Source organism: Schistocerca americana, chromosome X (assembly GCF_021461395.2).
Source record: "Schistocerca americana isolate TAMUIC-IGC-003095 chromosome X, iqSchAmer2.1, whole genome shotgun sequence".
NCBI classification, from domain to species: Eukaryota; Metazoa; Arthropoda; class Insecta; order Orthoptera; family Acrididae; genus Schistocerca; species Schistocerca americana.
Genome location: NC_060130.1, coordinates 486,703,325 through 486,728,452, shown reverse-complemented (window position 1 = coordinate 486,728,452; position 25,128 = coordinate 486,703,325). Strand labels below are relative to the sequence as shown.

Below are 25,128 nucleotides of genomic sequence, written 5' to 3'. Positions count from 1 at the left end.
AAAGCGTGAAAAAGCTACGTCTGTAAAATGCAGCTGATCCATCAACGTTTTAGTGCATCATATTCTCATTTACTGTGGACGTAAACATTGAAGTAATGTGATTTTCAGTTGACTTGTTTTTCTTCCATTGGTTCCTTAGTCACTGAAGTCTTGACTACCTGTGGTTGTGTATCACTTATAATCATTCCGTAGCTGTAGTACAAGATCTGAAGTGAGCAGAATTTTGGCTGTAGCAGTGCATAATTCTAAATATTCCTGTATCTCCTTTAAATGTGAGTCATTCGTCTACGAAACAAACTACCCAGTAACATGCGTCCGATCAATGTGTTCCCTAATCCATTATGAAGAAAATTGAATCAGCTTAGGCCAGTATCAGCAATACTTATCTGCTGGCAAGTTTGAAAAACAATTCCTTCGCTTCATATCGTCAGGTGCAAATATTATCGACCGCCTACGACGGTTAGAGGTCTGCGCGGATTCGGATTTTGCTGTTGTTGTGGTTTTCAGTCCCAAGGCTGTTTTGATGCACCTCTATTCTAAGAGAACCTCTTCATATTATTATTATTATTATTATTATTATTATTATTATTATATTTATCTTCTTTGAGATGTACTCTGTCTATGCAACTAAAAAAAAGGCTGCTTCTTTTATGCCGCATGCGTTTTGCTTGCTTTTATTTAAAAAGCGTCCTCTGTGGCAATTTTTGGAATTTGTTATCGCATCTAAGTGCCACCTGGAATTGTGACTCGTTGTTCTGTGTACATCAGGAGGTACGATTTTCGGGGTTTGCGAACGCAACTCTTCTAAACACTTCACACGTTTTTAAAAAAGACATAGCGAATGTGATGTGTTTAGATGCTTGAAAACGCCGAAAAATGGATATTCTGGTTTATGCAGAAGAACAAGGGACAATTCCAGGGGATACATAAGTGATACCCAGAATCTAATAAAAAAAATCACTACTGAGGATCTTTCATAAATAAAGAGAAAATAACAACGAAGACTCTTCATTTCTGCGTAACTCTTGCACCCGCCGTCCATTTTAACCTGCTTGCTTTAGTTAAGCCTTCGTCTCCCTCTACCATTTAAGCCCGCCACACTTCACTCCATTACCAAACTGACGACACCTTGATGTTTTCGGGCGCGTCTTACCAACCGATACACCCTTTTAGTCAAGCTGTGCCATTAATTTCTTTCCCCCACTAATTCTATTTAGTACCACCTCATTAATTATTCAATCCACTCTTCTAATTTTCAACATTCTTCTTTAACACGGCATTACAATTCTCTTCTTTTCTGAACTGTTTATCGTCCACGTTTCACTTCCGTACAAGGCTGCACTCCAGACAAATACCTTCAGAAAAGACGTTTTAACTGTTAAATTTACATTTTTGTTAACATATTTCTTCCTTTCTGAAACGCTTTTCTCACTATTGCAGTCTCCATGTTTTGTTCACTCCGCTTCTGCCATCGTCAGTTATTTTGCTGCCCATACAGCAGATATCATCGATTACCTTTAGTCTCCCTTTTCTTAAGGTAATTCCGTCAGTATCATTTTATTTAATTTGACTACATTCCATTACGCTTATTTTACTTTTGTCGATGTTCATCACACGATCTCTTTCCAAGACACTATGCATTCCGTTCACCTGCACTTTCAAGTCCTTTACCATCTCTGACAGAATTACGATGTATTTAGCAAGCCTTAAAGGTTTCCTTTCTTCTCCCTGAACTTTTCGCTTTCCAAATTTCTCCTAGGCTTTATTTACTGCTTGCTCAATGTAAGCATTTGGTAATGTTGGGGGGAGACTACAACCCACTCTCACCCCTTTCGGAAGCATCTCCTCCCTTTCTAGTCCCTTGCGCGCGGATATCGAATAACTCTTTGGCGGATAAGAGCCTGCACCGATAGATATCAGCCGGTATATCTGCAGATATCCGCAGTTATAATTACTTTGTAAGTAAAATTTAAAAGACAGTGTGGGTATTACGATTTTCATCTATTTGTATTAAATATGATAAGTAATTACTGTTTTAAGTCACTATTCTTAATCATTCGAGTCGGAGGGCCACTGTATTGTTTCGAATGCCGTGTTCTGATAAGGGCAGGTGATGTAAGGGTGAAAGATGGGGATACGCCCTTCTTCCTAGTTTTCGCGCAATTACGCGTACGTTCTGCTTCCATCAAACCAGACTTGCCGGCCGTGGTGCCCGAACGGTTCTAGGCGCTACAGTCTGGAACCGCGCGACCGCTACGGTCGCAGGGTCGAATCCTGCCTCGGACATGGATGTGTGTGATGTCCTTAGGTTAGTTAGGTTTAATTAGATCTAAGTTCTAGGGGACTGATGACCTCAGAGGTTAAGTCCCGTAGTGCTCAGAGCCATTTGATTTGAAACCAGACTTGCATACCTCCAATCTCATTTACAGTAACAGAGATCGGTTAGGGCATAACCGAAAGTTGCCACAAAGCGACATGCTGTTCTATGATACTCGCTCCACTGGAATCTTCGTTCCATGGTCTGACTCATGTCTGTATGTCACATACGACATAAATAATGTTCAGTAGAAAATCAGTGAATGTATCAACGTTTCTATTAAATGTATTTATAAGTATGCAGTGGAGCACTTATTATATTGAGAACTGTAGCACGTTAACGTGGTTTACGTTTCTGTTGAACTGGCGTATCTTTGATAAACGAAGAATATAGACGTTTTTAACAATATGAAACAAATGATGACAACTTTTAACACTTCATTTGACTTCCCACTGTTGCGCAAATATTCCCCAGAAAAGTTCACAAAATCCATATACGTACTTATGGCAGGAAGCTGTAACTTACCAATAGTATCAAGAATGTGTCAGGCTGTGTTATATTAAAATGTGGTCGCGATAGGCCTCAATTTTCTTAGTCAGTGAATTGGAAATTACCAGTTTCTTCCATTAACGGACGAATATTTAGGCTCCCATCAGAGCTTCGGCTACCGGACGGGTTAACTGGTTTAGAAAATTTTAATGTCCTTGGATGCGGTGAAGGATAAGGATCCTGCGTTTGCGGATAGCATGTCTCGCAGACCTCCAACGATAGTGTAGTCTCAAAAAGGAGCTCTCGATAATTATCGGTTAGAAATGATTTTGATCGAGGGAATTGTCAGTGGAAGAGACAACGGAAATCCGTGATGGGGCGGCGGAGGGTCGTGTGAGAACTTGCGGTGGTCCGCCACCCACCTCCATGAAACGGGAGCCGCGTCATCTCGCGCGCACATAAAGATTGGGTTACGCATGGGGGCTCGGCCCGCCTGGGAAGATACTCGATATTCTACAGCCCGCAAATAGCCCTCTCGCCACAAGTAGCTCAGCCTCCGGTGTGATTTACGTCGTTCAACCAGCGCTCCCTGCCGCCTCTGTGCCACCGCTTCGTACACACGTGCCGCAATAAACACGTTGCCTGGTTTTCTCTATTTCTGAAAAGCACGTGGTGATTAGGTAGCGTTAGCTTAGGAGGCAGCGCGGCGAGTCCGACTGAGGTCGCTGGCTGCTGCACTAGCTGGCCTGGCTGGTTGTTAGGTGGTTTTTCGCAGTCACTTGGATTTGTGGTAGTTCATCATGGGTAATGCACATAAGCCGTTGAAACGAGAAAACGCGCGGAAGAAAGTTTACACATACAGTGAAGGTTTCCTGTGAGCATGAGACTGTGATCCGTGTCATGTTTCTGTACATAAAGTTTTGTCAACGGTAAAATTATAAAATTTTTTAAAAAGGTTCTGTAATACTTTTTAAAATTTTCAAGAACTGTCTACATACCACCTCAATCGCATTTAATATTAGAAATTTTTTTTTTTTTTGCGAGTGATGATCACTTTCGGTAGCTAACTACCATCTTTAGGTCGGAGAAGAGGCAAATCAAAAGAAAAATTGCCTTATGTAACAAGTTGTGTAAAAATTGCTGTTGACTTTCGTTAAAAAACTTACAGGGATTTAACATACCACTTACAGTATTATAAACGCACTAGCAGTCTGCAACACCTTTGCATCGTCGATAATATTCTAATTTAAAATCTCCAGGTAAAATCCCTTATGTACAGTCTAAGACCAACGCCGTTTTAGGCTGTACATAATGGATTTTATCGAAAGATTTAAAATAAGAATGTTATGGATGATGCAACGGTGTTGTATACTGCTAGTGCTCTTATAATACTAAGTGGTATGTTAATTTCCTGTAAATTTTTCATATAAGCCAACAGCAATTTTTAAATAACTTCTTAATTAAGACACTTTTCTGTTGGTTTGTCTTTGCTCAGCTCTGCAAATGGTTGCGATTGAGACAAAAAAATTTTTTTATAAAGTTTTACAGAAAGTTTTTAAAATTGTTATACCTTTGCATTTGATTATCTGCTGATAATCGTTTTCTCCTATTCTCACAATGCCGGATATATTCAATACAGTTTTGCGTCCTAGTGCTGCAGACATTTTCAGTCGCTATAAACCTGTAGTTAACTGATTTTTAAAATTTAAATACACGTAGGCGAAATGCATTATCTTCCTTGTGCCATTCTACACGCATGCGCGAAGTTGGACGGAGAATGTCCTCGTGTAGATGCGCTTAACACATGATAAAAGGAAGACGAGGGTTTGACCTCTTGTCGACGCCTAGGTCATTAGAGACGGAGATAAAGCTCGGAGTGATGAAGGACGAGAAATGGAGCCTTCACTGTCCTTCTCAATGGAACCATCACGAAATCCGTCTGACGGAGGCCACGGAAGACCTGAATCTGTAAGGCCGAACAGGTATTTGAACCGCCGCCCTCTCCAATAACAGTCCTGGGTCTTACCATAAAGCACGAAAAATAGTCTCTAATTATTTATTATACCTTCTCTAAGGTGGCGCCCTACAACATAAGTAATTTTTGAAAATAACAAAAACTAGAAATGAATATCGACCACTTCGTTATTCAGAAGGTAAATACTCGACAAATTTGAAGCTGACATACATATTGAAATTGTCATTGTTTTCTCTGAAGATCAGTGCAAACATGTACAGGGTGTTTGAGGAGCAATGTTAACTATTTTAGGAGGCGGTAGTGTAGGCTAATTCGAATAAAACATTCCATATAACATGTGTCCAAGTTTTATTGGTTACAGAGATACAGCTGTTTGAATGTAACCCAAACAAATACTTACAGACGGTGTTGAGCAAAGGCAAATGATTAACCGCAAAGTTGATTTTCATAAATTCCACCTCTGACTTTTCGATGCACTTTCGAATTCTCTTAACAGCACCAGGTCGTCTTGGTGGTCTTTCATAAGAGCGGCAGTATTCACAATTCCAACGATCATTTCGTCTCTTGTGTTTACTTTTGCTTTGTAGACTTTACCTTTCAATCAGCCCCACAGATAAAACTGTAAAGGATAAAGGTCCCAGGAACTTGGTTGCCAAGAAATGTGACCTTTTCTGCCGATCCATCTTCCGCGAAATGTTGGGTTTACATGTTGTGTAACCTTACTACTAGAATGTGTAAGGGACTTGTCGTGATGGAAGCAGTTACCCATCCTTGTAGCCAAAGGAAACATTTCCAAAAATGCCAGAACCTCCTTTTCAAGAACGTCTATATAAAGAGGCCCTGTTATATGATGTTTAAACGATACAGTCCACTCGACCAACAAATTACAACCACGGTTGAAAAGTTCAGTTATGTACATTCAAGAACAACTTTACAAACTGACCTTAAACAAACTGATAGTCGATAAACAAACCCATAAAAACTGGAGTACCAAGACGTGAAATAAAAACTATAACTAGCCGTACCTCTGTAACCAATAAAAATTGGACACATGTTATATGGAATGTTATACTCAAATTAGTCTGTAATACCAGCCTAAGGCCTTTCCGCGTTGGGAAGTAACACTGACTGCCGTCAGATGACCAAAGTTAAACGCTGTCGGGCTTGGCTAGCAATTGTATGGGAGACCGTTCAGGTCTGCCGAGCGCTGTTGGCAAGCGGGCTGCAATCAGCACTTGTGAGGGCAATTGACGATCTGCTTGATAAATAAGTAACGGCTCCTTTCACGAAAGCACACAACGACCAGGAGGGCGGTGTGCTCACCACATGCCCCTCCATATCCGCATCCAGTAACGCTTTTCGCTGATGATGACACGGCGATCGGTCGGTACCGTTCGGCCTTTCGCGTCCTGTTCAGACGGAATAGGAGTAGTCTCTACTACCATTTCACAAAATATTTACCGCTGCTCGTGAAATATCCTGTATAAACGTATAGAACTGTGACACTAAACTGCGATGCTGAGTTACGTTTCATAGATTTAAATGTCATAAAATAGCCAGCTAAGATGTGAAATAGGACACCATACGCATATGATGACGTGGCTTGGTCGCTTAGTGTGTAAGTGTCACTTGCAAACCCAGTGCTCTCGGTCTTACACTTCAATCACCTTCATTATGTTTTCTGTTACTTATTGCTCTGGTGATGATTTGTGAATGTGAAAAAAGGCAAGCTAAATCGTGGTTCGGAGTCCACATTAAACTATAGGTCACCGTATGAGTGACTGGTAACACACTTCTTATTTCAGAGGAAGGCAAGGACATGCCGCCTCCAACAAAGGCATGGCTAGTAAATATGGCTCTGAGCACTATGGGACTTAACATCTGTGGTCATCAGTCCCCTAGAACTTAGAATTACTTAACCCTAACTAACCTAAGGACATCACACACATCCATGCCCGAGGCAGGATTCGAACCTACCACCACAATCTTACGTGTTTGAACGTAGAGAAGTGGCACAAGCAGACGTTACGGAGCGAACATGTGAACGCCAGATACACGATTTGTTGTCGACAGTACCTTAGCTAGGACAAGAGCTGTGTTAATTAATACAAATATATTTAGTGCCAGATCAACGTATGAGATGATAGGTCCGCAATGCGGGATATCACCTGGAAGATGCAGAGGTGGGTCGCCAACTTTATGAATCTACACTTTTGTGCGTCGTTTTGGATAGTCGCAACCGCTAATGTAAAAGCAATGTGTAAAACAACGCCTCAGTTCCTGATCTTTTGTCGTACCACAATCGGTCTCAGACCATGAAGAACATTTTAGAGCGGTGCCTAAAGAGAATACACAAGCGAAACGCATTAGAAATAAGGTTATTATGGCGTCCAGTTTCCTAGAAACAGCGGCACACAGTCGCGCACCATGAATGTATCATCATGGGAAAGACATGTTCTTTGCATATATGTACAAATAATGTTCGCAACTGTTTCCGGGTGACAGCGCCTTTTAATACAGGGTGACAATTATTGAATTACATGAAAAAAAGCGTAAGTTAGTTACAAACTACGCCGTGCACACACTTTATTCAACATGTAAGTATCACTTCAGATATTCGGATTTAGGTTATGGCATGTTCGATATGCCTGCCATTATTGGCGATGATGTGGCGCAGACAAATAGCGAAATTCTGGATGAACCGCTGAAGTGCTGGAACATCGAGGTTGTCGATGACCTCCTGAATGGCTCTTTTCCAGCTCAACCATGGTTTTGGGGTTGTTGCAGTACACCTTGTAAATGTAGCCCCGTTCGGTAGTCACCGTGCCATCAAGGAATATCGCACCGAGAATTCCATGACTCGACGTTGCACACCACATAGTCACCCTTTGAGGTTGAAGAGACTTCTCGAGAGCGAAATACGGATTCTCAGTCCCCCAAATGCGCCAATTTTGCTTATTGACGAACACGTTCAGATGAAAGTGGGCTTCGTCGCTAAGCCAAACCGTATGCGCATACTAATTCCCATCATGCCCTGCGGCCAACCGTGCAGTTGGAACGGCCTAATGCAAACAGTTCAGAAGTTATGCCGATTTTATTTTATATAGTTCAATAGTTGTCACCCATTATGTTTCCACGAGAATACTGTTTTCTAATACTGGACCTTCACTGATTTACGTTACTGTATTTCATTTTAAGTAACTGGAAAAAGAGGTTTTCAAATGTTTGACGCCAAAGCTGCCATTTATCTACTGGCTGACTAGCTTCGGGCTTTGCCAACTTTCACAAGTTACCTATTACCGAAAACAAAGTTTGTTATGAGCGTATGTGTCGGATGTGGGTAACAATATTGTTCTCTGTAATTGGGAAGCATGTGAAAATGGGCAAAGCTCGAAACTAATCACCGAGTAAATAAATAACAGCTGTGATATTAAACATTTAAAAAGTCTTTTGTGCAATGTTTGAGAGCTGCATGATGCGACGTACTGAAAAAGTTTATTTTAACTAAGTACGCTGATGTTGCCTTTAGATAATTGAATGTTATAAAAACCTTATATCTGCGACATTTCGCTTCTTTATTTTCTTTACTCACCACTTGAAAGGACATTTCTAGATCTGAGACCGGTTGCGGCGGAATAAAAGACACGCAGCTGGATCGGAGTTTTACGTACTGCTTGAAATTTCGAATTTTAGCTGGGGATCTCTGTGGTATACTTCTGCATCTACATCTACATATATAGTCTGCAGTACGTCGTACCTATATTGTCAATTTTCTGTCCTCTTCCTTTCGCGTATTGTGTGAGTGAAAAATAAGTGTCTAAATTCCTCTATACGCGCCCTAATCTGTCTTATCTTTTTGTCACTATCCCTACGCAAGATATACGTTGGTGGCAGCATAAAAGTCGCAGTGTTCTTCGTACACAGTTTCTGTAAATTTGCTAGACAGTATTGGACGTTACGAATTTACCCAAAAATATAGTGTAGAAAGCTATGCATAGCGAATGTGTAACATCACGAAACTCGCATTCACGCCAACCACGTTCCAGTTTCTCCCAGAACTTCCTCTTTTTCCGTTACTCTATTAATACGCTAGTTACCATTAGGAGATTGACATACATAGTACATCCTTAAGTTTTGTACTGATAGCTAACAATTGCAGAAATATGCAAGAATTTGTTTGAAGAAGGATGTGAGTGAGCACGGTGGTGCATTTTGCAGGGTGGCGCAGCTGACGGGCTACGAGCCGCAGGACCTGATCGAGAAGACGTTGTACCAGTATATCCACGGCTGCGACATGATGCACATGCGATACGCACACCATACGCGTAAGTACTCGCCTGTATCTAATAACAATCACTTATTTGTTTTCATCTCTGGGCAATCCATTTTAGAAAGAGCCTCGTTCCACACGTTACTTCAACGGACTACGAGGGCTATTCGAAAAGTAAGGTCCGATAGGTCGCAAAATGAAAACGACAGTGAAAATCTGCACATATGTGTTGGGCAGCGTCTCTAGTATGCCCGTCGATAGCGTTGCATCGCTCTTTTCGGTTCCGAACGCACAGTGAGCACGTAAATATGCCTCGAAGATAGTGTCTTCCGTCAAGCATGAGCGCCTGTGAGAGATTTCGTCTGATTTCATGCATCCCACACAACGTAACTATTATGAATTTTGTTCTTCATGACTATTCAAATGGTTCAAATGGCTCTGAGCACTATGGGACTTAACATCTGAGGTCATCAGTCCCCTAGAACTTAGAACTACTTAAACCTAACTAACCTAAGGACATCACACACATCCATGCCCGAGGCAGGATTCGAACCTGCGACCGTAGCGGTCTCGCGGTTCCAGACTGAAGCGCCTAGAACCGCACGGCGCCGGCCAGAGTGGCCGAGCGGTTAAAGGCGCTACAATCTGGAACCGCACGACCGCTACGGTCGCAGGTTCGAATCCTGCCTCGGGCATGGATGTGTGTGGTGTCCTTAGGTTAGTTAGGTTTAAGTAGTTCTAAGTTCTAGGGGACTTATGACCACAGCAGTTGAGTCCCATAGTGCTCAGAGCCATTTGAACCATTTTAGAACCGCACGGCCACCACGGCCGGCTTCATGACTATTCTCGGCTGCACACTACAGGGGCAATGAGGACGCTCTTGCAGTGTTTCCGATGGGAAGTGTTTGATCACCCACCATGTAGCACGGACTTGGCTCCCTCTGATGTTCATGTCTGCTCACACGAACCGCTGGCTATGATGACAACATTTTGACACACATAACGATCTGCAGACCAATGTCGAGAAGTGGTCGAAAGCACAGGCGGGTGCCTTCTATGATGAGAAATTTGCAAAGTTGGTACACCGCTACGGCATATGTGTAAATCGGAGCGACGACTACGTAGAGAAGTAGCTGGAAAGTGTAGCAAATAAAACATTTTTGATTTTCACTGTGGTTTCCATTTCGCGTCCGATCGGGCCTTACTTTCCGAATAACCCTCGTATATCGTGACGGAGCAAGAGTTTTCCTGTGTTGGTACACTGCTGAGACGCGGATAGTTGAAGTGTGGAAGCAGACTATGAGCGCGGCTCAACGGCAGCGGTGCGCCGCACCTAGCGCATCTGTGCCCCTCAGTTTGCATCTCCCATTTCAAAAGTCCTGCTCGTCGTTCCTTCTATTCTATGCTGATACTTTTGACTTTATTCTGGTCCAAGACCTCACACAGTAGGTACAATACAATTTTTAAGTAAAATTATAATTTACAGTATTAAAACAAAGCCGGCCGCGGTGGTCTAGTGGTTCTAGGCGCGCAGTCCGGAACCGCGGGACTGCTACGGTCGCAGGTTCGAATCCTGCCTCGGCCATGGATGTCTGTGATGTCCCATAGTGCTCAGAGCCATTAAAACAAATTTAGTTAACATCACCGAGTCAACGCATTAAAACATGTCTAATAATACTACATCATGTCATGCGGTGATGAAAATCGTCTCCAACAACATTTTCAGTTGTCCAAGTTCCAAAATGAGTCCAGAAAATATCGATCTGAGTAACCTTGTTTTTTGCTTTAACCATGATTTCTAAGGTGCACAGTTCATCCATTGCTCTGCAGATTAGCAAGTTGGATGGATCCTGTAATTCACCATATCTACACCGTTTGTAAGTACTAATGTAGCCCCATTTGTTCACAATTTCTTTACACCCGTCCTTACGCGATTAAGGGCTTTCCAAGTCGTACAAGTGAATTCTAAACCCCCCAGAAAACTCCTCTTTCGAGTTTTGCCATGGGCTATTGGAAACGAGTTTCGTCGTAGTTCTACTCGGCGTTTATTATGTGATAAAAAGATAGATTTGGTTGATAGTAAAAAGCTCGTTCTTGATTTCAGTCTCAGCAGCTGAGAAATATGTCCATACATAGTGTGTCTGGAATCTGTCTCTTGCTTTTGTTTTTCAGCTTCTGGAGCCATTCCTCTCCTTACTTCTGTGGGAACTGTGCCCATAAACTGATTGATCTGATTTACAGTGGATTTTTAATGCTGTCAGTCAGTAATTACGTATAATTAGTAGTGGCTGACTTCAAAGTAGGACTGCTTCGACTTCGCATACGTCTGTATTTGTTCCGTCCACTGACCTAAGCATTTCTGAATGTCATGTCTATGAGGCTGCTTCTGTCCTCCACTGGAACACCAGAGATGGGGTTGTGGCGGTACTGCGCAACAGTATCATCGACTCGCGTCACAGCTTTTGGTCGTCCTCGGATGAATTTTCTGGCTGCCGAATCTGTGGTTATAAACTGTTACCGCAATCTATAAATGGCAGAAAGATAGCTACTAAATAGTTGAGCACCACTAAGAGCACGATACTGCGGTAATTTTAGTCCTCCTTAAACATCCGCCCCCCCCCCCCCCCCAACTGCGGTAATAAAGACACCTGACTCGCATTCTGGAGGGCTGCGGTTCAAATCCGTAGCTACTCCATTCCCTTAAATCGCTTAAAGTTGATTCCAGAACGGTTCCTCTGAAAATAACACTACTGAGCTCTTCCTTTCTTACTCTCATCCGAGCTTGTGTTCCAGCTGCCATTACGTCATCGTCGACGGGAAGTTAAAATCTAGTTTTCCTTCTTTTTCCACTGCCAAACATTATAGCTCGATGAAACTTGGACTATACACAGAAAGAACTTCTGTAGTAGAGTACAGAAGGAAACTGAAGAAAATACGCAGTGGGACGAACAGAAATGACACTTTTTTTTTTCAAACACAATAATTAAACTGAAGTCAGCGCCATTTATGATGGTTCCCTGCATATTACAAAAGGCAGGCCCTCCGATGGGTTGCGAAATTAAAACCGCAGTGAAAACCCGGTGAAGCTTTGCGCAGTGTGGCATAATATTCTCTAGTATGTCCATATAACTTGTCACGTCGCACTGTTCAATTCTGAGCGCGCAGTGAACACGTAAAACTGCCGAGGAAATAATGTTTCCCACCAAGTGTGAAGTTCCTGCTGAGAGATTTCGCTAGATTTCATGCAGCCAACATAACGTAAATTTCATGCATTTCATTCCTCATGACAATTCTCGACCATATACAGGTGAAACGAAGACGCTCCTACTTGGCTCCCTCTGATTTTAATCTCTTTGCTCACATGAACCTCTGGCTATGAGAAAAGTATTCTGGCACAGGCAATGAGCTGCACGCCACCGTGGGGAACTGCTGGAAATCACAGGCGGCTGCCTCCTATGACGAGAGTATTGGAAAATTGGTACCACGGTAGGACTGCGTACAGAAGTAGCTAAATGTTGCAAGTAAAACATTTTTAATTTTCTCTGTGGTTTCCATTTCATTGCTGATCGGAGGCTGAGAAAAAAATAGCCCTCGTGATAGGCTGGGAAAGTTAATTCTGAGGTCGAATGAAAGGTAGGCAAAATTATCATAAGTATCGATACATCGACTTTTGGAGAAATATGTGAGTACGATCGATGCTGATGTATCGAATAGGAACTGTCGGTATTTTCTACGTCTCGGATTTTCAACATATTGAAAAGAGTGAGTGTAACTTAAAAAATTATTAGTTTTGAAACAAGAAACTGTTAGTATTTAAATTTGTTCGATTAGAAGTAGGGATTGTTCTACTTTAACCGCCCGTTGACGAAAAGGTCATTGAGACGGGCCATAATCTCAGACTTGGGAAGAAAATGGTCCGTGCCCTTTCTAAAGAAGCAACCCGGCATTTGCCTTAGCGCTTTTAGGAAATCACGGAATAGCTGAATCTGGATGGTTGGACGGATATCTGAGCTGCCGTCTTCCCACTGTGTCACCTCGCACGCTGTTCAATTAGTGGGCCGTCATTCCTGATATACACGCAAGTTATGTCACAAAATTCGTTTAGTTTTTAATAAAAAAATGCATTTTAACATGTTCATTGCTTTTAGATTTACACTAAACCTATATAAATACAGATATCAGACAGAAAAATTTCTTCTAAATTGAAAATGGTATTTGGAAATTAGTAACATTAATGTACTTTGTTTAAATTCTACTTAGCGTCTTAGTTCAGTGCTGAATCAGAGAAATGACACTAAAAAATAGTCTCAATTTAAATACCCCTAGAGTCTCAGCTGCAGACTCTGAAAAATGCATCAAAAAGCGTTGTGGGCATCAAGAGTCGAACTCGGATGTAAATAACGGCCCGACGTAATTAATAGTTCGCATTTATGTTGAAGCCTAAGCAACGAATACACGAAAGAGCACAGTACAACTAGCAGGACCTGAAGAAAACGTCTGGGTCGGCTGTTGAAGTATCGTGTATAATACGGAAACGACAGCTCGACTGAGTACCCGGAAGCACACCATTAAAGATTGAGACATATAGTTTGTATCGTTTATATATTTTCAGTACCATCAGTCGTATACTGGTAAGGTGAAGCGTACTTAATAGGTCACTGTTCCCGCTGTTTTCACTGAATACTCCAGTTCACTCTTCTTCACCATCACTCACACGTCTTCTACGAATCTCCTGGTGTTCCCTAAGTAACTTGTTGGAGGTTCTAGTTGCAGCGTTATCGATTTCTGCCCGGGTTACATGGAAACGTTAGCTTTGAAATATGTGATTTGCGTAATGCTGGTACCGAGCTGCTCAGGTATGCCACAGCACACACCTCCGCCATACAACACAGTAAGGCAGCTCGTAAGGGCAGGGTCTCGTCGGCAGGAGTACGAGTCGCCCCCTCGCCAGGCACCCATATTAGCTGCTGGCCCAACGGTAGTCCTAAGCCAACAGCGCTCGTGATTTAATTTTCTTTTTACAGCCCGGTCGTAGCACGAGTAGTTAATCCAGAGGCAGAGTGCCCCTAGTAGGGGAGGATGGGGGCGGGGGCGCGGCGCACGCGCAAGGATGTGTAACTAAGCTATTTATGGATGTCTCCTCCGGTGAATCAGATAATGACATAATACGGCGCCGCCGCCTGAGCAAACACGCGCCCGATAGCGGCCAGGCGCAACTTTAATGAATCCTGCTAATGATTTAATACTGCCGCCTGTCCACTCGCAAGAACTTGCACGCAGTCGCATCCATTGTTGCGCCGAATTGGCCGTGCTGTCTGTTCGAAGGAAGGAGGGCTCGTCAGAATTAAACGTCCCGTCGACATGCAGGTCGTTAGAAGCGGAACGCTAGAGCCATCTGTGACTGGTCGCCGTAACAGTTTCCCCTTCGATCCGGATCTGGCATACCTCCTTGTCGCGCAAGCTAGCGCGCTGCGTATTAAACTAAGCAAACGGGCCAACTGGAAATGTACAGCCAAGGATAAAAACTTACGGAAAACTGGATCTTTCAAGCAACAGAGAACTGGGGAAGCCTCTCGGAAAAGATGTGTCTGCACAGTAGAAGTTTAGGACTTGTACAGTTGTATGGTTACTCTGTAATTCACAATTAAGCGCTTGACAGAGGATTTATCGAACCACCTTTAAGCTACTTCTCTACCATTCCACACTCGAATAGTGCGAGGGAAAAACGAACACTTAAATCTTTCCGTGCGAGCTCTGATTTCTCTTATTTTATTATGATGATCCTTCCTCCCAATGTAGGTGGGCGCCAACAAAATATTTTCACACTCTGAGGAAAAAGCTAGTGACTGAAATGTCATGAGAAGGTCCTGCCGTAGCGAAAACCCTTTTGTTTCAATGACTGCCACCTCAATTCGTGTGTCATATTCGTGGTACTCACTACCCTCTTTTGCGTTGAATGGTGTGATAGACCACGTAGACACGCGTCTTATTCTAGAAACAGTTAACCCCCCTTCCTTTCTCGAAGTACTACCATATAACTTGAAGGCAATCAAATCTTACAAAAGGAGGCAACTTACAAATAGATCACGTCCGACAAAAGATGAAACCGTTTGCCTACTGCCTATTTTGACACTTACGTACTTAGCTAGCCAGTCGCAGCAAAGAGGTTTGGAGGAACGCAAATACCGATAGCCCGTCCAGCTCTAAATCATTGCGCCATCTCGCTTTGTAGTCTACTGTTGGGCTGCTGAAAGAAAGTCTCCCACTAACTATTAATTTTTCATTTTTCAAGCACGAGAGAACTTACCGTCTGGGGTCCATGATGATTGTTTACTTCTTGTGCCTGTTATGTGAGTTACTTCACATTTATCTATACAGTGCGTCCCAGAAATGTTGTGACAAACTTCGAGAGGTTGTAGAGGTTGTCTTGGGAAACAAATCGAGGACAGGTACCCGTTTCCGGAAACATAATCCAACGACGCTACAGAGCGTCGAAGTTAGATGCGCCGGCACCTGTCACTAGGTAATCCCTTCGGCAGCAAACGCGATTTTCTACGTTGACGGACCGCAGGCAGAACGTCTCACAATGTTGTTTGTTGTTCACTGATTACGACTGATTACCACGATAGCCACTGGAGAAGATGGAGCTAGGTGCTGCGTATAAAGGCCAAGTCTCTTGTGAATGCGATGCTACTTTGACGTGACTGATGACGGTATCGGACACAGGTTTCCATCTGCATTTCACTCTACCTCAGTATACCGAAAAACGGTGGACATTTTGGAGGTTTCCGGGAGAAAAATAAACTGCAGATGGAAACCGTCATCCAGAAAGACGACAGAGCACCGCATTCATAGGAAACAAGGCTTGTCTACGTGGCAGTTAGCTCTATATTCTAGACTGGCGATTGTGCCAGTCAGTTGCGATTCCTAGACATCCCGCCTACGGTCCGTCAGGGTACGAAGTCACGTTTGCTGCCGGAGGGGATGGCCTTGTGGCAAGCGCCGACGCCTGTAACTTCGACGCTCTGTAGCGTTGCTCGATGACGTTTCCGGACACGGGTTTCTATCCTCAATTTACTCCTCAAGACAACCTTTACAACCCCTTGCAGTTTGTCGCGACATTTCAGGGACACCTTGTATATTCAAGAATGAATGGCGTTTTACAGAGTACAGCTATGTTTCAAAACACTGTTTCGTGTTGTTCTGCAGCTTTCCATGAAGCAGAAATATTGACTGAAGTCCTACCGTTACTGTATTTTATGACTGCCAATTTAGTCGTGTGCTTTTATTACTAAAATATGTAGTCCCTTGTGGGTAGCGACTAGCATTTGAATAATGTGTGTTTTGACAGTTTTGTTCAAGGGCCAAGTAACGACGAAATACTACCGGTTTCTGACGAAGGATGGTGGCTGGGTGTGGATGCAGAGCTACGCCACGATCGTCCACAATAGCCGATCCTCGCGGCCTCATTGCGTCGTTAGCGTCAACTACGTGCTCAGGTAAGTACGCGCCACTACAGGCTCCAACTAACCGACTAAAATTGTTGCTGCCGTACAGACTGGGAAGACAAGACTGAACTAATTACCACGCGCAAAGAGGCATGTAAACAGTCATTCTTCCCGCCCTCCATACGCCAATGCAATGGGAAGTAACCCTAATGCGTGGTACTATTGGAAGAGCCCTCTGCCATGCACTTCACAGTGGTCTGCAGTTTATATGTAGGTATAGACATGGATTACGGCCAGTGACGCAGTGCCTATTTCAGACTTCAGCTTATAAACCACCGGGAGAACAATGTGCTGATCCCACGCCCCGCCACACCGCTATAGTCTGAGGATGACACGGCGGTCGGTCGGTTCCGATTGGCCAGCCTGAGCCCAGAACGGCGGAGCTTTCACACACAGCGTTACCAAAATTCGTGGGAAAGAACCGGATCTGATGTCGGTCGTCGTCTTCTGAAGTCTATGCGGTGCTTTAGTCTCCGTACAGTCCTGGTACATATAGTTTGCTGACGCCCCATATTCAAATCGACGGCTACGTGACTCCGAGTTGACCGTCGATCCCCCATATAACTCTGCAGAGGAGACATCAAGTCTGTTCGTGCCGGCCGAAGTGGCCGCGCGGTTCTGGCGCTGCCGTCTGGAACCGCGAGACCGCTACGGTCGCAGGTTCGAATCCTTCCTCGGGCATGGATGTGTGTGATGTCCTTAGGTTAGTTAGGTTTAACTAGTTCTAAGTTCTAGGGGACTAATGACCTCAGCAGTTGAGTCCCATAGTGCTCAGAGCCATTTGAACCATTTGAACCAAGTCTGTTCGTCAAACACTTGTGCTAGTCCTGAGTAGCGGTTTCCGCTTTTGGAAACATTGTCTCTGCGAGACTGAAAGTCCACCTTAGACGCCGTTGACCACGGAAATCCGAATTCTTGTGTAATATCCAGTTTCCTATGACCTATGTGTTTTCACCACTTATCGTCCCACGACCAAATTTGGTTAACTCGCGATGTGCTGCCTTGTTCACAACGCATCTGTCGGTAACTGCTCAGACAGCGCCTCTATACTCGTGTCTTATGCCGCACGCAGGCGCAATATTCGTGCGTCGTACACAGCATTTCTTCAAATGGGGCAATCCTTCCTCTGAATTTTGACCACTCAGTTTATATTCTGTTTTTACTTCATTTTTCGTGACTGAATGCTTTGAGGCCCTCTGCAATCCACCTTACGGTGTACTAAAGAGTACTTGATGCACTACTATATTTCCCCATTTCCCCCTTTCCTGTTTAAACATTTCATGTTACTGCATCTATATTAATCTTTTCCTCGTCGATATATTCATTTCATTTCAGGACATTTACTTCAGTTCAAAAGTTCATTTTTAGGCAATAGAGACCTCTTCGTTATAGTAACAACCACAGCCGTAAATTTACTCAATGAAGGCGAGTTATTCCACACAGAGTAATATTTATTGAGGCCCCTTCTTTGTTGCAGAACAAGTTTCGTTTTATATAAGCATTTTCGAGAGTTGACATGCGCTACTATCAATATGAGCGTAAATAATAATGAATGATAGCTACGTGCAGCTGCAGTACATTGTTACTGTTTTCATCTCTGTGACACCTGCTCGCTGTTACGTCTGTGTCGCAAGTCAGTGACATGGCTGTTCGACTGATGGTAGGTAGGGTGCGGCGTTTCTTCGCTTCGACACTAGAATGGGGAGGGTGGGGGACCAATCACCAAAGCCGCCTTTTACGCCCGGGAAAGTTCAAATGGTTCAAATGTCTCTGAGCACCATGGGACTTAACATCGGAGGTCATCAGTCCCCTAGAACTTAGAACTACTTAAACCTAACTAACCGAAGGACATCACACACATCCATACCCGAGGCGGGATTCGAACCTGCGACCGTAGCAGTCGCGCGGTTCCGGACTGAAGCGCCTAGAACCGCTCGGCCATCGCGGCCTGCACGCCTGGGAAAGATCCTCGGTACTCATTTGATAGCAAGATGAGTTGACCAGAAGGAACTGGAACGAGGAAAAATACCCGCCCCTAACTGGGACTGAACCCGAAACCTCCAGAGCCAGAGTCTGTTCCTGTACCCACTTTTGCCTTTTTTCTTTTTTTTATTCAAGGAAGGAGGGCAGGGAAGTGAGGGCGGGGAGAGCAGAGTGGGCGGGTGTTGTAATCCGAGGCCTAACCACGCAGTCAGTGTATTAGGAGTGATGAGGCGAGGCGAAATAAACAGTGGGAACATTCCTAGTATAATTTTTTTTTATTTTTTATTTTTATTTCCTTTATACCACACCTAAAATGGCTGTAACTGACACCGCATCGTGAAGTAAGTAAACGAAACAAATAATTTCGGAAAGGTAATGTATATGGGGAAACGAAAAATGTGCTTCGTACATGTTGCACCGCTACTCTCCTTACGCTTGATTATCCAGGTATGTCTTCACACATGTCGTAGGTTATTCCAGCGGTATCCGGTCGTGTTGTCGTCAGCTCAGTCAGTGGGAATCTCCTCCTACCTGTTGATCCAGCTGCGTGGAGGGTTGCGTAGGGCACTCCCTAAGTAATTAGAAAAATATTGCCTATACTTCGGGTTCCGTACAATATTACAATGACATTCTTGTTGGTAGTTCCAAAAGCCCAATACATCTTTAGGACCATCGTGAAATAAATATTTCATCGCGTGCCCACCGACCCACGTGACTGCGCTGGTTCTGGTGCGCGGGAAATACAGTTCATCCGGAAAAAGAAGAAACCTACGTGCGATATGTTTCGGGTTCACCCGTAGAAACAAAACTTGTAGCACCAAGCGCCATACGTCTTCTGCCGCGCCACATCTGAGGCGGTGCTCGCCCGTGTCTGATAGCCCACTAAACCAACAAGGCCACCGCTGTTAGGAACTGTTCAATAATACCTATGTACTGTGGCAGCCGAGCATAACTAGTGCATGTAATTTTTGACACCCGTTTTGACTGTAGCATATACAGAAATTCGAAAATGGATATGTAAGCCCAGGCTGATTGCTTGGCTAACAAGGAGACCACACGACAATCGGATATTTGTAATTTCTTATATTTATGATACGTGACTATCACAGCTCAGACATTAGTCCAACAAAGAAATTTCATCCAACTCTAAAAAGGCTGGAGAACATCGAATTTGAAATTTTCCGAGCATCTTTCACTCCCTAAGCTAAGAAAATGTTTCGAAGGACCACATCAAGGGTACACGAGTGGGCCCCCAGCTCCGAAAGCCCATGTCGATGATGTTTCGTTGAATGGTTCGCACGATGACACTTGATGGCCCAGCATCGAAATCTGCAGCAATTTGCGGAAGGGTTAAACGATTCTCTTCAGTCGTCGTTGGTCCCGTTCTTGCAGGATCTTTTTGCGGCCGCAGCGATGTCGGCAATTTTATGTTTTACCGGATTCCTGATATTCATGGTACACTCGTCAAATGGTCGCACGGGAAAATCCCCACTTCGTCGCTACCTCGGAGATGCTGTGTCCCGTTGCTCGAGCGCGGACTATACACCACGTTCAAACTCAATTAAATCTTGATAACCTGCATTGTAGCAGCAGTAACCGTTCTAACAACTGCGCCGGACACTTGTATGTGGGCGTTGCTGACCGCAGCGCCGTATTCTGCCTGTTTACATATCTCCGTATTTGAATACGCATGCGTATACCAATTTCTTCGGCGCTTCAGTGTATGTCATGGACAGATACGAAAGTTCCTCGTGGCCTATCGGTACGACAATTAACTCCTGACCAACACGAGAGTGGAAGTCGTTGAAAGCTTGAGTTTATAAACAAATCTCACGCGGCAGGAAATCTGAGAAACATTTAACCATAGCTTGTGATTTCTAGACTTACTTGTCATTTTCGAGACTCTTAGTTTTCCCACTACTTTATTTATTCCTCATTTAGCCTCATCAGATTCGGACCATAAGGTCGTCTCTTACATCTCACCAGGAATAACACATAAACATATTTCGTAATAATCACAATAATAATAATTTGTACTAATAATAAAAATAATTATTGGCAATTATAATGACAGTAATACTAATAATGATGATAAAATAATGGAGGCAACGAGAATTATAGTGATTAGTAATTACCTATCAAGGTCAGCAATAATTATTTGCATTATTAATAAAAGTAAAACTTGGCAGTAATAATAATTTTTATTCTTGGAAAGTTAGCTGGGAAATCTGGAAACTGATATATGTAAAAATATAAAAGTCTGAATATGAAGTAGTGTGATAAGAGGATTTACTGGTGCCAACTCACCCGGATCTCCCAGAAGATAAGGGTTAATTAAGGATAAAATAATTAATTATGATGCTATTTATGCAAATGTGATTGAGTCCTTAAATGAAAGTAAGGGTGGAACGGAATTTTTTAAGTACCTCCAGTTAGTCCTAAAAGGTTATTTGAGCCCATCTGGTGTTCATATGGCCTATAGTACTTCTGATCTTAATAGTTATTGCAGCTTATTCCTATTTTAGTCACGTATGGAACGCGTGGATTTTTATTGCCTAACTGCCTCTTAGCGCACTGTACTTAATCTAATCTTGTCTGCGCGATCCTTATGGGAGTGACAAATACAGATATTTAGTACACAATCCGATCAAAAGTATCCGGACACCTATTAGAGGACATTAATGTGAGGTGTTTCCACTCTTCGCCATTATGACGGCTTGAACTCCATCGGGAACACTTTCAGTCAATATCTGTTCTTCCTTAAGAGCCCATTCTTCCTTAAGAGCCGAAACCGGAAAGCTAGTGATGTTGGATGCTGGAATCTGAAGCGAAATAGACGTTGTAACTCATCCCAAAGGCGTTCGATTAGGTTCGGGTTGGGACCCTGGACAGGCCAGTCCATTTTAGGAATGTTATTGCTCGCAGATCATTACCTGACAGATGCAGCATTGTCATGCTAATACAAATAGTCATGGTCTCTGAACTGTCCTAGTGTAAGCAAAACACAATGTTGTAAAACATGTTTATATATCGTCTCGCATTTAGCGGTTTCTTAAGTGCAATAAGGGGACCCACCCTGCTCACGAAAAACACACCATTACCGGAACACCACCCGTTCTGTACTTCACTGCTGGCTCAGTACTTGATGGCATGTAACGTTCTTCAGGCATTCGTCAAACCCAAATCGTTCCATCGGATTGCCACAGGGAATAGTGTAATTCATGACTCCAAGTCAGTCGTTTCCAGCGATCCACTGTTAAGTGGCATTGCCGCGCTGGATTAGCCGAGAGGTCTCAGGCGCTGAAGTCATGGACTGTGCGGCTGGTCCCGGCGGAGGTTCGAGTCCTCCCTCGGGCATGGGTGTGTGTGTTTGTCCTTAGGATAGTTTAGTTTAAGTAGTGTGTAAGCTTAGGGACTGATGAAATGGTTCAAATGGCTCTGAGCACTATGGGACTCAACTGCTGAGGTCATTAGTCCCCTAGAACTTAGAACTAGTTAAACCTAACTAACCTAAGGACATCACAAACATCCATGCCCGAGGCAGGATTCGAACCTGCGACCGTAGCGGTCTTGCGGTTCCAGACTGCAGCGCCTTTAACCGCACGGCCACTTCGGCCGGCTTAGGGACTGATGACCTTAGCAGTTAAGTCCCATAAGATTTCACACACATTTGAACATTTCGTTAAGTGGCATTGCTCTCTACACCAGCTCAAGCATCGCTAAACACTGACTACACATATGTGCGACTTATGAGAAGCTACTCGACCATTATATCCCTTTTTTTTTAACTCCCCACGCGCAGTCATTGTGGTAGCTCAACTCGTGGTAGCTTTGGAACTCGGGAGTGATTCCTTCCTCTGGATTCGTGCAGTGTTTTAGAGCCACATTCGCAGTGCTCGACAGTCCCTTTCCGTCAGTACACGAGGTCTGCCTCGTCTGTGTTTGGTTGTGGTTGTTCTTTCGCGTTTCCACTTCACAATGACATCACTAACAGTCGACTAGGGCAACTTTAGAAGGGTCGATATTTCTTTGATGGGTTAGTTACTTAGCTGACTTTCCGTGACCAGTCCATTTTCGACGTCAGTAGGCTCTTCTGATCGACACATTCTGCCGCTACTGCTTCTCTATTAATAATACTGTCCGCCTACTTTTATAGCAGAGAGTCCGCCCCTGTTGACATCATGTGGTCGCCGGCCGGAGTGGCCGAGCGGTTCTAGGCGCCACAGTCTGGAAACGCGCGACCGCTACGGTCGCAGGTTAGAATCCTGCCTCGGGTATGGATGTGTGTGATGTTCTTAGGTTAGTTAGGTTTAAGTATCTTTAAGTTCCAGGGGGCTGATGACCTCAGAAGTTAAGTCCCATAGTGCTCAGAGCCATTTGAGCCATTTGAACATCATGTGGTCAATTCCACGTTATATAAGGACGCTCGGCTACTTCTGAATAGATAGTGTGTATTCCTAGGGCCGTCGCGTAAAGTTGTTTCTCTAAACTTTGTACTCAGGTTGCTGCGCCCGGTTAGAAGAGCGCCTCCCGGTTTGGGGAGCCGGCCGGAGTGGCCGAGCGGTTCTAGGCGCTACAGTTTGGAACCGCGCGACCGCTACGTTCGCAGGTTCGAATCCTGCCTCGGGCATGTATGTATGTCATGTCCTTAGGTTAGTTAAGTAGTTCTACGTTCTAGGGGACTGATGACCTCAGAAGCTAAGTCCCATAGTGCCCAGGGCCATTTTTTTTGTTTTTGTTTGGGGAGCTTACAGTGTGTTGTGGTTTGCAGCGAGCAGGAGGCGAAGGAGCTGGTGCTGAACGTGGAGCAGATCGCGGGCCGCGAGGAGCTGGGGTCTGAGGGCCCGCCGGCCAAGGCGCGCTCGCCCGTGCGGCAGGCCAAGTTCCGGCCGCTGGCGGCGCCGCCTGCCGCGCCTACGCCCGACGACGACTACAGCGACTCGTCGAGCGGCGCGCTCGCCGGCTACGCGGCCGACTACGTGGGGCCGCCCCCGCAGTACCCCGCGACCGGCGGCTACGAGGAGCCCGCCTTCTACTCCGAGCTGTTCTACCCGTACGCCGAGCCGGCGGCGGCGCCCGCCTCCGTCCCCGCGGCCGGCACGCCCCCGCAGCTGGGCCTGGTGCAGCCGCAGCAGCGGCCGTTCAGCTCGTCGTCCAGCAGCTGCAGCAGCTCGGAGAGCGACGTGCAGCCGCCGGCCTTCTGCATGCCGCTGCACGGGCCCGCCGCGCCCCAGCAGCCGCAGTTCGGCCTCGCCTGCAGCTTCGGCGACGGCCAGCAGGGCGCCGGCCAGCCCTACCACCACCACCACCACCACCACCATCACCACCAGCAGCAGGCGGCGCTGGCGCAGCCCGGCTACACCAGCGTCATCGTCGATACGCAGCAGTACCAGCTGGCCAACGAGTACGTCCGCTGACTGGCGCGCGACGCGGAAGCCGCCGCCGGCGGTCGCACTGACGCTGCCCGGGAATGGCAGTGAAGACCCAGCCGCTCCGCGAGAGGCCGACCCGTCGCCGGCGTCGGCGCGCCTCGACTCCGCGGCTGACGGTGGCGCCTCTCACGCGCCGCACCTCTTCCCCAAACGCACCTCCGGCCCCAGACGGTCGGGAACGGGACGACTTGCGGCCAGATCTCGCTAGTGCGCCAGACAGAACGTAGAACCGCTCCGCGCCAAGAGAGGAGCTACGCCATTCGACACTTCAGGATTCCGAGGAGTGAGACTGCGATTCTCCATCCTCACTGTACCCTACTGCTCTCTGATGACGTGTTTCCTAACAACTGCCAACTGTGACCGTCACAGAAGCACCTTCGTCTGCTAAATGGAGTATCTTATTTTTGTCGTCAGGTGTGGACGTGCAGAAATCGTCGGAGTGTGGCATCGGAGGTTCTCCGTTACGTCTCGAATGTACGTCGATAAGAAGCTTCGGCTTCTGTGAGGTTCGATCTGTGCGAGAACGAATAGTAACAGTCTAAAGCGCAATTTCTTTTACTTCTGTTTTCTGGTGACCAGTTGCAGTTATCATAACCGTCTTCTGTGTTTGTATTTTCGTAATTGTGGACAGAAGATGGTTACGGCAACTGAAACTGTTTACCACCTATAAAAGTAAAGGAAATTATCATTTAGACTGTCACTATTTTTGTATGTGAGTAACATTTTGGAAAGTGCAGTAACATTTTGGAAAGTGCAGGACTGTACTGATGAGATCTCGTGGCCCTGGCTGGTATGCCACGGCCGGATTGCACCACTCCCCCCGCCCGTACAAACCCCTGCTCCCCGCACCTCACACTTCTTGTCTCCTTTATGATTCTCCTGAAAAATTACTCTTTTTTGCAGTGCGGTGTTGCCAGCTCAGAGGCCCCCCCCTCCAACCACCTCCACCACCGCCATAGTTCACTGCATCACTTATCATCCATAAACACAACAACAGGCAACCCTCATAATTAATTAATTGGCTGCAAAAGTACATATCCTCGACTCTTATTTGCTCAGCAAATGATACCAACCTAATGCTTAATCATGAGAAACTTGTTTGCTCCTTATTTTTACGATGGTCTTTTGTCACCCCACTCTGCCCGAATCCTCGG

At 45.0% G+C, this 25,128-nt stretch overlaps 1 protein-coding gene across 1 annotated transcript in view; it reads left to right on the top strand.

The window, feature by feature from the left end:
- The window catches only part of LOC124556089 (single-minded homolog 1-like), a 137,760-nt gene extending 113,801 nt beyond the window's left edge, over nt 1–23,959 (top strand). The window contains exons 7-9 of the mRNA XM_047130115.1: nt 9,000–9,106; nt 16,403–16,550; nt 23,314–23,959. Coding sequence (XP_046986071.1) covers nt 9,000–9,106; nt 16,403–16,550; nt 23,314–23,959 — 901 coding nt within the window. The remainder of the gene's footprint in view (nt 1–8,999; nt 9,107–16,402; nt 16,551–23,313) is intronic.
- The last annotated feature ends 1,169 nt before the right edge of the window (nt 23,960–25,128 follow it).